Here is an 18,583-nt window from a genome sequence, read left to right on the forward strand (position 1 = left end):
TGGGTGAAGCTTTGATGGTGAAGCTTTGATGGTGAAGCTTTGTAGATGAAGCTTTGTAGATGAAGCTTTCTAGGTGAAGCTTTGATGGTGAAGCTTTGTAGATGAAGCTTTCGAGGTGAAGCTTTGATGGTGAAGCTTTGTAGATGAAAGTATGTAGAGGGAGCTTTCTAGGTGAAGATTTTTAGGTGAAGCTTTGTAGGTGAAGCTTTTTTAAGTGAAGCTTTTCGGGTGAAGTTTTTTTTGGGTGAAGCTTTGATGGTGAAGCTTTTTGGGTGAAGCTTTTTAGGTGAAGCTTTGTGGGTGAAGCTTTGGAGGTGAAGCTTTTCGGGTGAAGCTTTTTGGATGAAGCTGTTTTTTTTTTTTTTTTTTTTTTTTTTTTTTTTTTTTTTTTGGCGCTTGACACGGTTTTCATTTGCTTGTTTTGTAGTGACTGTGGAAGACGGATTGCTTTCTGATTGAGAAGGGTTCTGGCATCGCTTGCTATGAATGTAAAAGAGTGAGGGCTGAGTTGGCTAAATTACCTCTTTATTGAATTCATTGCCAAATGGCCTTCATTACATAGGATGCCGAACGGCTATAGCTCAACACTTGTACATCGTGAGTCTATTTGTAGTAGTACTTCAAGTGATCAGCGTTCCATGGATGGCCAAGGGTCTTGCCATCAGAGCTTCTAAGTGTGTAAGAGCCAGGGCGACTGATGCCAATGATTTCATACGGTCCATCCCAGTTTGGACTAAGTGTGCCTTCACTCGGGACTCTGTCGCAGAGTAATCTTTTCTTTAAGACCCAGTCTCCTATTTTGAAAGAACGAGGCTTGACCCTAGAGTCATAATAGTTGGAGATGCGCTGCTTGTAGGCGACATTCCTCAAGTGAGCTTGGTTTCTGTGTTCCTCGACTAAATCCAAGTTGAGGGTGAGTTGTTTGTCATTTTCACTTTGAATGTAGTTCTGGACTCGGAATGTTGCTTGCTCGAGCTCAACAGGGACAACCGCCTCTGTGCCAAAGGCAAGTGAGAATGGAGTTTCTCCTGTTGAAGTCCGATATGAAGTGCGATATGACCAAAGAACTTGGGGTACAAATTCTGGCCAACAGCCTTTAGCTTTGTCCAAGCTGGTTTTCAAAGTGCGCTTGATTATTTTGTTGATGGCCTCAACTTGTCCATTAGACTGGGGATGAGCTGGAGAGGCAAAACATAAGTTGATGTTGAACTTAGAGCAGAACAACCTGAACTTCTTGTTGTCAAACTGTCGCCCATTGTCAGTGACTATCGCATTGGGAATGCCGAATCTACAAAGGATGTTCTTCCACACGAAGTCTTCTATCTTTGCCTCAGTAATGGTTGCCAAGGGTTCTACTTCGGCCCACTTTGTGAAGTAGTCCACTGCAACGACTGCGTAACAGACTTTGCCCTTCCCTGCCGGCATTGGGCCGATCAAATCAAGTCCCCACTGGGCGAAGGGCCAAGGGCTGATCATAGGAGTAAGAGGCTCTGGAGGGGAATGAGGAATAGTCGCATATCGTTGACATTTGTCACATGAGCGGGATACTTTGATGGCATCCTGGTGGAGTGTTGGCCAGTAATATCCTTGGCGAAAAGTCTTGTGTGCTAGGGACCGAGATCCAGCATGATCTCCACAGACTCCCTCATGTATTTCCCGAAGGACGATTTCCGCCTCGGCAGGCGTAAGACACCTTAAGTATGGCAGGCTAAAACCTCGCTTATAGAGTTGATCATTGATGATCAGGTAGCGGGTAGACTTGTATCGAATTTGCTTAGCCTGGACTTTATCATTTGGGAGGGTGCCATGAGCAAGGAAATTATAGATCGGGGTGATCCAACTATCCCCCTGTTGTAAGTTGCATACTTCTGCGGCCATGGTGCTTGGTGTTGCCAACAATTCGACATGAATTTTTCTTCCAATCTTGTCTTCCACAGCTGAGGCGAGGCGAGCCAGGGCGTCTGCATGACTGTTTGCCGCTCGAGGAACTTGGGTGATCTGGTAGTGGAAGTGCTTGAGCAAAAGTTGTGTTTGCGCAAGATATGCTGCCATGGAGCTGTCCTTAGCATCAAAGTTGTTGGTAACCTGGTTGACCACTAATTGGGAGTCACTGAAAATATCAATTTGTTTAACCCCGAGGTGTTTGGCCAAACGTAATCCTGCTAGAAGAGCTTCATACTCGGCCTCATTGTTTGATGCCTTGAATTTGAAACGAAGAGCATACTCCATTGCTACTTTGTCGGGCGTAGTCAAGACTAGTCCCGCTCCACAGCCCTGTTGGTTGGATGAGCCATCAACATACAGACTCCATGCTGAGGTCGTTGATTCTACTTTCTGAGCTTCCGATGGTAATGAAGCTACTGCTTCAGGTGTAGAAGCAATGTCAACAGGATATGTGAAGTCGGCGATGAAATCTGCTACTGCTTGACCTTTTTCGGCTGGTTTTGGTTGGTAGGAGATGTCAAACTCACCCAATGCTATCGCCCATTTGATCATTCGCCCAGACGTGTCAGGACTCTGGAGTATCTGTCGAATAGGGTGATTGGTAAGCACGATGATGGCGTGTGCTTGGAAATAAGGGCGAAGTTTCCGAGCAGACATGACCAATGCTAGAGCTAATTTCTCAATGTTGGAGTATCGTGTCTCCGCATCTTGTAGGGCATTGCTAGCGTAGTAGACGGGCCGTTCGACACCACTGTCCATTCGAATAAGAACAGAACTGACTGCTGAAGCCGAAACCGATAGATAGATGATGAGAGTGTCACCAACTTCTGGTTTGGAGAGCAGAGGGGCTTTACTCATGTACTCTTTGAGGTTCCTGAATGCCTTGGCACATTCCTCCGTCCATGTAATGTACTTCTTATTTCCCTTGAGTGCTTTGAAGAAAGGAGCACATCTGTCTGTGGCCTTAGAGATGAATCTGGTTAAGGCTGCCACCTTGCCAGTAAGGCTTTGGATGTCTTTTGAAGTTATTGGCTCTTTCATGTCGAGGATTGCTTTGATCTTTTCAGGGTTAGCTTCAATGCCTCGTTGGCTAATCATGAAGCCTAAGAATTTGCCAGAGCCCACGCCGAAGGCACATTTGTTGGGGTTCAACCTCATTCGATACCTCTTTAGAATGGTGAAAGTTTCAGATAGGTCGGTGATGTGTTGGTCAGCATGTTTGCTTTTGACTAGCATATCATCAACGTAAACTTCCATGTTCTTCCCAATTTGTTCGGTGAACATTGAATTGACCAGTCTCTGATAAGTTGCTCCTGCATTCTTTAGGCCGAAAGGCATGACTTTATAGCAATATAGTCCCCTGTCAGTAGTGAAGGCCGTGTGTTCTTGGTCTGAGGGGTTCATGAGGATTTGGTTGTATCCTGAATAAGCGTCCATAAAGCTCAAGAGCTCACACCCTGCCGTAGAGTCTATAAGCCTGTCAATAAGAGGAAGAGGGAAACTATCTTTTGGACACCCTTTGTTTAGGTCGGTGTAGTCAACACACATCTTCCACAAGACCTTTTGAAGCGAAAGACTTTCTTTGGTCGGATTTTTCCTAACAAGGACCACATTTGCTACCCATGTCGGGTAAATGACTTCGCGGACAAAGCCTATGCCTTTGAGTTTTTCAACTTCTGCTTTCATTGCCTCGTATCGTTCAGCGTCATAAGATCTTCGCTTCTGTCTCACCGGCTTGATCTTGGGGTCAATACTCAAACGATGACAGATGACATTGGGAGAGATGCCTGGCATGTCCTCGTATGACCAGGCGAAGACTTCAGTGTTCTCTTTCAAAAAAGATATCAATGCTAACCGAAGGGGTGGTGACAATGTGGTGCCAATATTCACCATGCGGTCTGGATGATCTCTTGAGATAGGTACCTTCTCCAACTCTTCAGCAGGTTAGGCTTGCTGGGTGAAAGAGTCATCTCGAGGATCATCGGGTTGATTGTTGCTATCAGGAAGATCCAAGGTCGCTTCATCTAGGCTGGTCTTTGTGACTTGGTCATGTACAGACAGGGTTTCCTTGGGTCCGGGCAAGTGTTGTTGCTTAACTGAAGTGTTGTAACATGATCGTGCACTAAGCTGATCTCCTCTGATGTAGCCGTTGCCATGGGGGGTTGGAAATTTCATCAACAGCATATGCGTGGATACCATAGCCTTGAGATCATTGATGCCTGTGCGCCCAAAGATGACATTGTATGCCGTTGGGCAGTCAACCACTAGGAAGTTAGTGGTAATGGTAGCCGTGTAAGGGCCTGTACCAATAGTAAAGGGTAAATGTATGCTCCCTAAGGGTTGCACGATATCACCGGAGAAGCTTATCAGAGGAGAAATCGAGCGATCGAGCAAGTGTTCAGCTACACTGAGTGCCCTGAAAGCTTCGGCAAACATGATATTGACCGAAGCCCCCGTGTCTACGAGGATTCGTCGAACATCAAAGTTGGCTATGTGAGCCTCCACGATCAATGGGTCGTTATGAGGGTAGATGATGCCTCTTTCTTCCTCAGGGTAGAAACATATCGGATCCCAGTTAGGTTTTTGATACTTCCCTCCCCTGATGTCTTCCACGTGAAACACTTGGTGACCAGGCATCAGACTTCGTTCACTGTTTTTCATGGCCCTATTGGAAGATTCAGATATGGGTGTGCCGCCACTTATGGAATATATGACATTCACCTGGCGTTGGTTACGGTTATCCCTTTGAGGGTGAAGAAGGAATTGATCAATTTTTCCTTCTCGTGCCAAAGCTTCAATACGATCACGGAGGATGATACATTTCTCGCTATCATGGCCGTTTTGCTCATGGTAGCAACAAAACATGCCCGCGTTATTCGGGGGCGTGTAATCTGGGTGCCTCGGCTTTGGCTTTGGTATCAGGTGAGCTATCAAGGTGCCGTAGCATATGGTGGGAGTCCCCCAAGTCTTCAGGCGAAGAGAGTTGCCGAATGAGGTGTCTCGCGTGTTACTAATTTTCCAAACCCACCGTTTCAAAAAAAATGAAAGAGAACCGACACAACTTTTCGTATCGATTCCCACAGACGGCGCCAAATGTTGATGCACAAAATTGGAGGGGTCTTGGAACAACGTAAATCCGACCGTGAATCTGCAAGAAAGTAAAGAACACAAAATGTATCGTGGTTCACCCCAATGTTTGGGCTACGTCCACACTGATATTGTATTTCTCTGTTTGTGAGAGGATTGTGAGGGAGAGAGAGCCCTTTGATTGTGAGGGTGAGAATGCCCTTTTATAGAATAAGGGCTTCTCACTTATTATATATTTGCCCCTCCATTTATTACATAATTACATCTGAGTCCCCCAAGTATTTATACGAGATCTAAATACGGAGACCCTAAGTATGGTACAAACAACAATATCAAGTGACGCGTTAAATTTATTTATTTTATATTCATGAGACTGGAGAAATTTATTATCAAACAAGAAGAAATTTTTTGGAAGTTACATTTAGATTATTTATCCAAAAAGGTGTTTATAAGAAGTTGGTGGACGTTGTTACGATTCCATGGCAACTTTTGATAAGGCATTCAAACTCTCCATAATTCACCAAATTCGACTCCGTTGTCACTTACAAATTCGTAGACAAGAGTACCACACACGAAGGTAACTTAATTTCGATTTTGGTCCAGTTGTAATTTCATAAATCGGTCACTATGTATTTTTTAGGAGAAACTTGTTGTGAAAGTAAGGATCATCATCAAGATACTTGCCAATATTATGAGTCAATCAATGATATCAAGGATTAATATATTGTAATTGAGTACATTCCTATCTTGTATTATAAGCTGTCAATTAGTAGCTAGTTCGTAGGAATTGATTGTAAACATATGGCTACATATAGTAGTATTGTACAGAGAATTGAATTAATGAGAATCGGTGAATTACCACCTTCCAAAATTCACATGGTATCAGAGCCTTTCCTAGGTTCTTAGTCATTTTTTCTTGGGTTATGGTGGAGGATTCAACATCTGGCATTGACACAAAATCAGCGATGGCCAAACTTGAACCTCTAATGATCCTGCTAGTCTTTTCTATATTCATAATTCAGATCACCCTGGAATGATGCTCGTTTCAACAAAACTTACCGGTGAAAATTATGGCACTTGGTGTCGTTCCATGTCAATTTCACTTAGTGCGAAGAACAAATTAGGGTTTGTTGATGGAAGTGTTGAACAACCATCTACGAAGACAAAGCCCACATAATCTGCTCTTTGGCAACGGAGCAACGACATGATCCTTATATGGATTCTTAACACGCTTTCCGGCAACTTGCCACCAGTGTGGTGTACATGACAATCGCCAAAGACGTTTGGGATATTTGAAAACGTTTTTCTCGAAAAAATGTGTCTATTCTCTTTGAAATTCAGCGTGACCTTACACGTCTTACACATAATTAATAACCTATCAATGTGTATTTCACCAAGCTTAAAGGTTTATGGGACGAGATGGATTCCTACCAAACTTTAAAGTTGTGTTCTTGTGAGGCTATTCAATCCAACAATGAATAGGTGGAGAGAACCAAGGTTTTGCATATTTTAATGGGGTTAGGCGACTCATATTCTGCAATTCATGGGCAGATTTTGCTTATCCAGCTACTGTCTTCGATTCGATCTATCTATTCCATGTTGACACAAGAAGAGAAACAGAGAGGCACGGCTACTGGGCCTAGCCTTATTGGACCTACAACCATGGCTGTTCAAACAAGCCGTGGAAATAGTAGCAGCAATGGAAAAGAAAAATGAACCGAGAGGAAACCGTTGCACTGCTCGTACTGTGATAAGGACCATCACATTATTGAAATGTGTTGAACGCTCTATGGATATCCGTTGGGGCACCGTCTTCATGGTAAATCTAGTGGTTTGAGCAGTTCTGGTGGGTTCGACAACAAGCCGAGCGGCAAACCTGCTGTCAACAATGTGGCATCCACCGTGGCACTATCCTCCATGCCCAACCTCACAACCGAACGATTCCAGCAACTTTTGTTTATGATGAGCCAAAAGATAAGGCCTTGATTCCAAGGCAAATATAGCAGATGGGCCTCCTTCTTTCCAATGGGTTATAGACAGTGGTGCCACTGACCACATATCTAGTCTCCCATTGACTAATACAACTTCAAATCCACCTCTACCACTAGTGGCATTGCCTAATAGGACTCGAGTTCCCATAAATTATGTTGTCACCTACAGCTTTGGTTCCAAAATATCTCTTTATAATGTTCATGGCATAGCTTTATTTTTTTATCAACTTAATTTCCGTTAGTCGGATAACTCGATCATTAGGATGCTCAGTAACCTTTTATCCTGATTTTTGTATTTTACAGGACCTAGAGACGAGGACGATAATTGGTTGGGGGTGACAACGTAATGGGCTTTACTATTTGGTGGACTCTAAAGGGCGGATATCACTTATAACTATCTCATCTCCCAAGGTTTTTCCGTCACGTGGCATTGTCGACTTGGTCATCTTTCACCCTTGAGACTTCAACTGTTAGCTAAATATTTTCCTGAAATTTCCCCATTTTGAAAATAAACCTTGTGACATTTGCCCTTTGGAAAAACAAACTCGATTGTCTTTGGATTAAGTCGTATTAATACTAAGCATGCTTTTGAACTTATACATTGTGATATTTGGGGACCACATAGAGTAGCGTCTCATTTGGGTGCTCGTTATTTACTTACTATTGTTGATGATTTTATGCATTGCACTTGGGTTTATCTCATGCGTCATAAATCAAACATACAATCTTTTCTTAAATCTTTCATTGCCTATGCCGAAACACAATTTCACCATAAATTTAAAACCATTACTACTGACAATGGCGACAAATTTGTTTCTATGCATAATTTCGTTAATGACATGGCATACTTTTTTAGCGCTCTTGTGTTTCCACCCCTCAGCAAAATGGGGTTGTGGAGCGTAAGCATAGACATATTCTCTAAACTGTATGGGCTTCGCATTTTTAGTCCCATGTTCCCTTGCACTTTTGGGATGAATGCATTCTCACATCTATTTACCTAATTAACTGCCTTCCTACCCCTCTCTTATTGGGCTTTACGCCTTATGACAAATTATTTGGTCACCCTCCTTCATATACCCATCTACGCACTTTTGGGTGTTTGGCATATGCCACTAATCTTCACCCACAACATAAGTTCGATGCTCAGGCTAAAAAATGTGTTTTCCTCGAGTATCATTTCGGGCAAAAAGCTTACAAATTATATGATCTTAATTCCAAACAAATTTTTAAAGTTAAGATGTCACATTTCATGAGACTATTTTCCCATTTCACTAATATCCCCAACCTCAAACAGTTACCCCGGACCCAAAAATTGGCATTCCACCAGGCCCAATCTTATCTCTACCCGCCCCTGATCCTTACCCATTAGACCACCAAACAGCTAACCCATGCCTTTCTTCTAGCCCAACACCAATCCCAAATATATCCACCTCTGCCACTGACGAGCTTGACCAGGTTTCAGCCCTTCCTAATGGGCATGCTGTTTCTCTGGACCCATGTCCATCACCTGCCCAACCTACCACTGCATCCTTTGTGACATTCCAGTCATATTTGAGTTCTGTCGACCAAGCTCCATGATTATGTTTGCCCGACTATTACGTTGCCCCCAGCTAATTCCTCACATTCCGGTCTTAGTACAAGGTATCCTTTTTCTAATTACTTGTCCCATCAAGGGCTTTCTCCCAAATATCAATCCTTCATTGCATAATTGTCTATTGTTTTGGAGCCTAACAGTTATACAGAAGATGCCAAATCTGCCCAGTGACGCCAGGCCATGGATGAGGAACTCAAGGCACTTTAAGCCAATAACACTTGGACAATTTCTCCTCTCCCCTCCGGGAAAGTCCCAATTGGATGTCAGTGGGTTTATAAGATTAAAAGAAAATCTGATAGGAGTATTAAGTGTTACACAACTCGGTTGGTTGTTAAAGGTTACACCCAATTAGAAGGTATTGACCATCACAACACTTTTTCCCCCACGGCCAAACTTGTCGCTTTCCGCTGCTTACTTGCTCTTGCTGCTGCTCACTCATGGTTACTTCATCAACTTCATGTCCATAACGCATTCCTTCATGGTGATCTCATGGAGGAAATCTACATGCTTACACCACCCAGTCTTCAGCAACATGGGGAAAATTTGGTGTGTCGCCTCAATAAGTCGCTTTATGGGTTGAAGCAAGCTTCTAAACAATGATTTTTCAAGTTCTCACAAGTTATTCGATCTGCTGGTTATGTTCAATCCAAAGTAGACTACTCACTTTTCATTAAGAGAAGATGGAAGTCCTTTATTGTGTTTCTCATTTATGTGGATGACATACTGATAACATGGAATGACTTGAAAGCGATTGATGATCTTAAAACATTTTTGAATACCACCTTTCGTATCAAAGATCTTGGTAATTTGAAATATTTTCTGGGGATTGAGGTGGGACGCTCGAAACAAGATATTTTCATTTCACAAAGAAAGTATCTGTTGGATATTCTAAATGATGTTGGTTTCACGGGCTACAAGTTTTCCTATGGAACAAAATCTAAAATTGCTCCCTGATGATAGGAATGCTTTAGATGATCCAGCCAAGTACAGAAGATTGGTTGGTTGGTTGATATATCTCATTATAACCTGACCGGATATTACATATTCAGTTCATTTATTGAGTAGATTCATGCAATCACCTCAAAAGTCTCATTATGAAGTAGCCCTAGGCATCCTCAAGTATTTGAAGGGCACAACAGGGCAAGGCATGATGTTTCTTTCTAGAATTCATTGAAGTTAAAGGCATATCGTGATTCCAATTGGGCAGGATGTCCTACCACTCGGCGTTCAACTATTGATTATTATGTTTTCCTTGAAAATAGCCTTATTTCATGGAAAAGCAAACGACAGAAAACCGTATCTTTATCTTCTACTGAAGCCAAATGTAGATCTATGGCAGTAGCATGTTGTGAGCTTGCATGCTCCAAAGTCTTTTTTGAGATCTTCAAATTCAAGACCAAGGGCCGGCTACCTTGTTGTGCGACAATCAAGCTACTCTTCATATTGTGGCAAATCTGGTGTTTCACGAGCAAACGAGGCACATTGAGATTGATTGTCACTTTGTTCGAGATAAGATTATGGAAGGAAAAATTGTGACGGGATTTGTTCCTTCCATATCACAACTTGCTGATTTGTTCACTAAAGCTCTTGGGAAGGAAAGATTTCATTCTTTGCTAGCCAAGTTGGGAGTTCGCAACATTCACTCACCAACTTGAGGGGGAGTGTTGAGAAAGTCAAGGATCATCATCAAGATACTTGCCAATATTATGAGTCAATGATATCAAGGATTAATACATTGTAATTGATTACATTCCTATCTTGTATTATAAGCTGTCAATTAGTGGCTAGTTAGTAGGAATTGATTGTAAACATATGGCTACAGATAGTAGTATTGTACAGAGAATTGAATTAATGAGAATTGGTGAATTACCACCTTCCAAAATTCACAAAACTCCTCAACCTTAAGGAGCCAGACTTTTCTCCTCACTTGGCTCCCTAACCAGCTGACACGTGACAATCCTTTTCTAGCTATATAACTTAGAGATACAAGAGCCATGCATTTTTTCAGTTATTTACAGCCTTGAATCAATTAGCCCATAGCTGTTGGAATTATTATTTTTCATCAAATCAACGGCATGATTGTTGCTATCTCGGAAATGGTGGGACGCCCTTGCGAGTTAGCTCAAGTGGTTAAACAAAAGGTTTCGATTTTCTTACACCACTGTAAGCAAAAAAGAGAAAATTGATCCAACATCAGTTATGACCTATATACTATGGGAAGTTGATCACTTGATCCTTTATTTCTTAAATATTTGATAACAAAGACATAGTATTGGATTTATTGTTACTGTTAACTAGAAGCTCTGAAATGTTGAACATGCAGCATCGAGAAATTGAGGGGTAGCAGATGAAATCATTAAGCAGAATGAGAAGTGGTCTTAAACAAGTCCAAAGAGGATCGAGTGTTAAGGCCACGGTCCCAGAATTTTTCATAGAACTCAGCATAAGTGAAGCTCCTGTAGAGGGGAGGATGACGATCATCAATCAGTTGTGGGGCTGGTTCCATCACGGCATCGTACGATGGGCAATAGAATGTTGGGATGGAGATCCTTTCCTTGTTGCAATTCACCACCGCCCGATGGAGTACACTCTTGTAACGATCATTGCTAAGAACCTGTGAAGTAAAAAATTTGATAAGGCGCACACATGCAGTTAGCAAAGGTTGAAGTTCTACTATGGGAAAAGATACATGGTTTCTTATATCGGAATGGCTAGAACCAGCTTATTCCTTAGAGCAACACCACCCCCCTCACAATTCCCCTTGCAATTGGGTGATGCAATCCTCTTACCCCAAATCAATGGGGCCATTCAGTGGCCCAACACCACCCCTAGACCAAGCAATTGGGTCATTCTTTCCCCTGTGTCCACTTTAGTGGATCCGACGTCAATCACGTTTTAGATTTTTTTTTTTTGGTGTGCATCAGGTGCGTGGCCTTCATGCGCGAGTGAGGAGAGTGAGTTGACCAAAAAGTGTTGGTGGGACCCGTGCTCAGGTGCACTCAGTTTCTGTTCAAACGTGGGCCTTTGGATTTCTCAAATTTGACGATCCACAATAATCTACCTTTTTTAATTTAAAAAAAAATCTGAAAAATGGTTGAGCCCATGTGGTACAACATGGGATGTTGGATTGCACAAATTGTAATCCAACGGTTTGTATCATTCATTTGGAACAAAATAAAAAAAAAAATTATAGGTTTTTTTAATAACACCTCACAAATTATTGAATACACCCCACTTAATATTTAATGTTAAATGACTTGTATAAAATGACTATTTAAACACTATTTTTCTCAAAAAAATCTAAAATTAAAAAAAGCAATTATTTTTTTCCTACACTCAAATCATGAAAAATAAAATCCTAAAACTACCCGCAAGTTTATTTATAATTTTGTAGTTTGTACACACCTGCACTCACAATGTCTGGTCATTATGTTTTTTTTATTAACTGTTAAGTATTCTGCATCATAATAGACAAAGATATATTCTGAAATATTCAAATCTTCTTTGAGATAGTTTAGTGGTGTTTTTTTTTTCTTTTGCTAAATTTTTTTAAGCATGCTTGCTGTTTATTTCTTAGGATGGGTGGGGTTGCAATATCATTCAAGCATGATTGCAGAACCGAATTTTTAACCTAGGAACAATAGGGTATAAATGGTCTCTGGTAAAAAAAAAGATCTTTGTGGCTAAATTGGCAGTGGGCACTGAACTTTTCGGATTTGACATTTAGATAGATTAGTAAATTATGAGCTCTGGTAAAAAAATGATCTTCATGACTAAATCGGTATTTAAACAAAGCAAGTGAATACCATCATCCCTAACCAAGATGCCAACACATAGTCCTCTACGTTAACACGAGTCACCGGGAGATAGTTCAACATGTTAAATGAAAGCAAAGGAGAAAGCCAAAGTAGCAAAACTATCTGTTGGACAAAAAGAAGGAAACGAAAGATCATTCCATGGAAAATAATGAAAACCACATAAGCAAGAATATAAACTCAGATCAATTTTTATGTTGGACAAAAAGAAGGAAAAGAAAGATCATTCCATGGAAAATAATGAAAACCACATAAGCAAGAATATAAACTCAGATCAATTTTTATAATGTTTTATTTAAGGTAACAGGTGCATCGACTAACAGAACTTTAATATAATAAGATTTAAAGAATGTGGGGTGTATGTGAAAATGTAAGGTGTATGTTGTGAATGTGGGGTGTGAGGGTATTATGGAGGAGTATGTGAGGTGTGTTAAGATAATTTTTAGTTGAAAAAGTAAATATGAGGTGTATTAAGTATGTGGGGCTTATTCAACAATATATGAGGTCTTAAGATAATAAACCAAAATTATTAAAAAATAGAAAAAAAATTAAAAGGAATAGAATTTGAAATTAAACATAATATTTAAAAAAAAAATTAATGCCAATTACCCGGGCAATTTATTTCTGGTGGAGATGTCCTTAGACAATTACTATTCATTAAACCAATAATTACCTAATAGCGCAAGCAATTATCGTCCTAAAGAGTAGAGTTGCTCTTATAGCTCAAGTTTTCCCAAAAAATTCTAATCAAGCGTAAAAAAGATAAAGACATGTTAATGCAGCTCAAAATACTTATAAAGTATTCTTGAACATTATTTGTACCTGTGCGCCATTATTAGGAGAGTGAATTATATATATCTGTCCGAATAGTAGTGTTTTGAGCAAATATACAATGTCATGTTTTTTTATCAACGCTTCAGTACGATATTGTATTATTATCGTGAAACTACAGTGTGACATGCATAGCGTGCGTGTTAGAATAGTATTTGTTAGCACGAGTGAGGGTTAAGTACCTACCAGTGGGCGTGAGGTACGACATCACACTCACAACAAATGACACTATATAAGTTGGACCAATAGATCGAGATTTCACATATTTATGCACTGCATAGACTCGGTAAATTTGTATTATATTTCAAACGGTAGATTCTTCAAAACTGACTCTGTAGGCAGCACTGGATCATTGGCGGTCCAATTAAAAGGTTGAAGATGTGTTATATGGAGCAGAGATTGTTGTAAAGAACACGTTTCTGTTGTTGAATTTGAACCCACGGATCGATACTATTATGTGTCAGGATTCAGGAAGACCTAATCAAATATGTACATCGGCGATGATCTCACCATATTTATGCCAACATCATTTGACAGAAAGAAATTTGAACGGGACAAGGATTGTTTGTACTTCCACTTCTGGTGCCCTCCCGTGCCCTTCTGTTTTATGTGTTCACGGTTAAACTACGTCAACATTTTATATTATTTTTTTTATAGAGATAATAAGAAAAAGATGAATAGTAATATAAAATGTTGACGTGACTTAACCGTGACCACACAAATAGGAGGGTACGGGAGGGCAGACAATCCTTGTCCATTTGAACAGGCGGGATCTCGGCTAGTTTTGTGCTTTTTTGTGGGGACAAGGATTGCCTGCCCTACTTATTTCTGTGCCCTCCTGTTTTGTATGGTCACGGTTAAACCACGTCAACATTTTATATTACTATTTATTTTTGTCTTATTATCTCTATAAAAAATAATATAAAATGTTGACGTGGTTTAACCGTGACTACACAAAATATGAGGGCACGGGAGAGCACGAGAACAAGGAGGGTAGACAATCCTTGTCCTTTTTGTGGGTCACATAACGTGCCACCCATTGCCTAGTCCTTACTCTACCCTTCGAGATTACAAATACTTGCCACACTTGTCAACCATGCAAGTATGGTCCACGCTAAGAAATTTTTGACAGGTACTGTTAGGGAGATTAAATTTGAAGATAAAATTTACAAACTAAATGATATGTCACCAATAGAAAATCATGCAAAATATGAGCCACGCTAAGACATTTCTTTGTAGGATAATGTTAGGGAGACTAAATTTTGAGACAAAGTTTACAACTAAATGATGTGTCATTAATATGAATGAACATTTTTATCTATAAATTTAGCCTTCTAGCATTACCATCAATATTATTATGTAATAACGAGTGACAATTATTTAAACCATCGATGTTGAAGAAAGTTAGGATTTCATCATAAACTAATTGATAATACACATGGACAACATAACTTGGTGACGTGGAGTGTGTGTGACTGGGATGATGTGAAGCGCATATGATTTGACTTCATACGAGGGGCAAGCTGCTCTAATATCATGAAAAAAGTTGGGGTTTCATCATAAAACCAATTGTCAATATAAAGAGTAACCTAACTTACTTATAAGTCCATGTAAGGTCACTCTTCCCATCAATCAGTACTCATCCTTAACTGACGTAAGCTCGTATTAGAACGCATTTTTAATTACCTTCATTTGATTTAGACTTACGAGAGAGTTAACTGACCTGGATTTGATCACCAAGGTTGACAATGAAAGTATGTGGGATGGGTTTGACAGCCACCCATTTGCCATTGTTGAGAACCTGCAAGCCTGCCACGTCATCTTGAAGGAGAACAGTGATGACATTAGGATCAGCATGACCGGGTAAGCCATAGGTGAGCTCTGGCTGAGGACAAGTCGGATAGTAATTGATTGCCATGTGCTGTCCATGCTTCCCCAGTGCCTTGTTCATGTAATCCCCTTCTAACCCTAAGCTTTCTGATATGGCTTCGAGCAGTCTCACTGCTAATCCTCTCACATTCCTGCAATACTCAGCCACATCTTCTCTGTAGAAAATATTCTAATTCAGTTAACATATTGTAATTGATTTAATAAGGCTCTTAATAAGCCAGCCGATATTTAGAATTCTGCAGAAGTTTGCCAAATGAATGATACAAATTATTAACAGTATAACGATATTAGTTAACATGCATATCAAACTGTATAATAAGAGGAAATTTTCTTAAAACTTGTATGTGTATAATTGCATGTTAAATATATCTTTCCTAAGGCTATTTAAACAATTAGAACCGTTTTATATTTTAGGTTATCAAATCGAAAACCGTTTGGTCATGTTAAACGTTCATAAAAACACGATTTGTTAGATAAATGTCATGAAAATTACCTGAAAGATGGAGGGTTGGACGGCCATTCATGCATGTAATCCTCTAGAGGGTAGCAGTGGAGCCTTAAGTAGTCTCTCCAACTGGAGATCTCCTCAGTTTTGACATTGAAACTCGTCGACAGCCTCGTGGTTTTAAGTGGATCATCGGAGAAACTCTTCAACCTCTCACTTTCTGGCAAATGGAAAAACTCCTTTGATACACTCAGCATGTTACCGATCACGGCCTCTTCAATTCCATGGTTTTGGACCTCCATTTTACAGGGAAACAAATTAATTAAAAGAAAGAAATTAAGTTAATATATACTTTCGTTTGAAGGAACTATATATAACACATAATCTCGAAAATTCATGTATGTTTTATGGGACGTATTTTAATTTTGTACCTGAAAGAAACCGTAATCTTGGCAGGCAAGGCCTATCTGTTTGATTATGTCAGAGCGCCTAGAATCCTCAAGGCCTTGGAGATTGATGAGAGGAATGGAGTGATCGGAGGACTGGACCTGGTCCAGATTCGGACGATCGTGTGCCGGTCGGACATAGTTAGAGGGAACATGGGTTGCACCAGACACAAGGTCGGATAACAGTGTAGCCATTGTAACGCTAACAAGAACCCTGCTGGTGCTTGTGCTTGATTTTCAAATAGTTCTATAAGTTGGGGCTGTGGCCCTTTGTGGGAGCAAAGCTTATCAATTTATAATGTCATCAATCCAGGATAACTGCAAACTAAAAAAGGAAAAGAAGAGAAAATGGAAAAGGATCGATAAAGAGAAATAAGTGTAGGGTGTAATTAATTACAGGATCCTTTTGTGCGTGTTTTCTGAATTTTGAGATGTGTTGATGCACAAAACCGGAGGGGTCTTGGAACAACGTAAATCCAACCGTGAATCTGCAAGAAAGTAAAGAACACAAGATGTATCGTGGTTCACCCTAATGTTTGGGCTACGTCCACACTGATATTCTATTTCTCTGAGAGGATTGTGAGGGAGAGGGTGAGAGCTTCTGAGGGTGAGAGAGCTATTCCCATGGCCTAAGGCCTCCCTTAATGAGGAGAGTGAGGGGTCCTTTTATAGAATAAGGGCTCCTCACTTATTACACATTTGCCCCTTCTTTTATTACATAATTACATTTGAGTCCCCCGAGTATTTATACGAGATCTAAATACGGAGGCCCTAAGTATGGTACAAACAGTAGTCCCCCAAGTCTTCAGTCAAGAGAGTCTTTTGGCTGGAGACTTGAAATTCAGTCTATGTGTGGGCCAAAGTAAGTAGATGTCGTCTAGAACTGAATACTCGATATGAGGCGGTGCCCAATCTGAAATGATGCTCAACTAGAAGTAGCACATGCTGCGAGACTGCTCGGCTTGTCGTTTATGTTGCCTTGTTTGGCTCGGCTTGAGGCGTTTGAGGTGAGGAAGTCCCTTTTATAGAATAAGGGCTCGCTCCTCAATAAATAAATGGTGGGCTAGAGTTGATGCTCGCGGCGAGGCGGTTGCTCAGTAGGCGGCGATGCTCTCTAATGATGGTGAGGGAGTCTTTTTTATAGAATAAGGGTTCGCTCCTCAATACATAAGTGATGGGTTAGGAGTGATGCTTGCGGCGAGGCGGTTGCTCAGATGGCGGCGATGCTCTCTAATGAAGGTGAGGGAGTCTATTTTATAAAATAAGAGCTCGCTTTTCAGTACATGAATAATATGTGCTCTCTAATGAAAGTGAGGGAGTCCCTTTTATAAAATAAGGGCTCGTTCCTCAGTACATGAATAATGGGTGCTCTCTAATGAAAGTGAGGGAGTCCCTTTTATAGAATAAGGGCTCGTTCCTCAGTACATAAATAATGGGTTAAGTCCCCCAAGTATTTTTCATGAGGCCCAGTTGAGGCCCAATATATGGTGCATAATGTAGTCCCCCAAGTCTTCAGTCAATAGAGTTTGTTGGTTGGAGACTTTAAATTGAATCCATGTATGGGCCGAAATGGCAGTTGTTCGGAGGCAGTATTTATATACCCTGCACTGAAGCTTTGTAGGTGAAGCTTTGCAAGTGAAGCTTTGAAGCTGGGGCTTTTGTAAATGAAGCTTTTGAAGCTGGAGCTTTATAAATGAAGCTTTCGAAGCTGATTAACATGAGTGATGCTCATGAATGTTTATGTTGATTGACATGAGTGATGCTCATGGATGTTGACATGAGTGATGCTCATGAATGTTGACATGAGTGATGCTCATGAATGTTGACATGAATGATGGTCATGAATGTTTATGTATGATTGTCATGAGTAATGCTCATGAATGTTTATGTACGAATGACATGAGTGATGCTCATGTATAATTTTGGAGTACTGGACGTACTTTTGATCACCTAGTGGGTGATAATAGTGGGAGGTTGTCGAATAATTTTGGAGTACTGAGCGTACTTTTGATCACCTGGTTGGTGATAATAGCAGCAGGGTGCCGAATAATTTTGGAGTACTGGGTGTACTTTTGATCATCTGGTTGGTGATAATAGCAACAGGCCAGGCTACCGAATAATTTTGGAGTATTGGGCGTACCTTTGATCACCTGGTTGGTGATAATAGCGGCAGGTTGCCGAATAATTTTTGTAGTATTGGACGTACTTTTGATCACCTGGTTGGTGATAATAGAGGGCCTGGCTCTTTTGGGCGTATGGGCCTTCGCCCTCCACATAACATTCCAGCCCATTATTTTGGGCTTGCCCTGTTTTTTTTTTTTTTTTTTTTGTATTACCCTCTGATGGGGTTTATACAGATATCTGCGAAAGATAAGAAAAATAAATTACAATCTTTTTCCATATGCGTATTGCGCCTACTGAACATTTTACCTTTTCCTTTCTCTTTATTTTTATTTCTTTTGACAGATGACAGACAAGGGAATAATGCCATTTCCCTTTTTTTTTTTTTTGCTTTTGCTTTTGCTTTCTTCTTTTCTCTT

General features: G+C 40.5%; 1 protein-coding gene across 1 annotated transcript; it reads right to left on the reverse strand.

The window, feature by feature from the left end:
* Nucleotides 1–10,825: 10,825 nt before the first annotated feature.
* On the reverse strand, nucleotides 10,826–16,649 carry LOC103420717 (protein DMR6-LIKE OXYGENASE 2-like). The gene is made up of 4 exons (XM_029099814.2): nucleotides 16,029–16,649; nucleotides 15,646–15,893; nucleotides 14,986–15,307; nucleotides 10,826–11,230 (listed from the first exon to the last, which is right to left on the reverse strand). Exons 1-4 carry the CDS (start codon nucleotides 16,236–16,238, stop codon nucleotides 10,973–10,975), a joined length of 1,038 nt encoding a protein of 345 aa, XP_028955647.1. The 5' UTR covers nucleotides 16,239–16,649; the 3' UTR covers nucleotides 10,826–10,972.
* Nucleotides 16,650–18,583: the final 1,934 nt, after the last annotated feature.

Source organism: Malus domestica, chromosome 01 (assembly GCF_042453785.1).
Source record: "Malus domestica chromosome 01, GDT2T_hap1".
In the NCBI taxonomy this organism is placed as follows: Eukaryota; Viridiplantae; Streptophyta; class Magnoliopsida; order Rosales; family Rosaceae; genus Malus; species Malus domestica.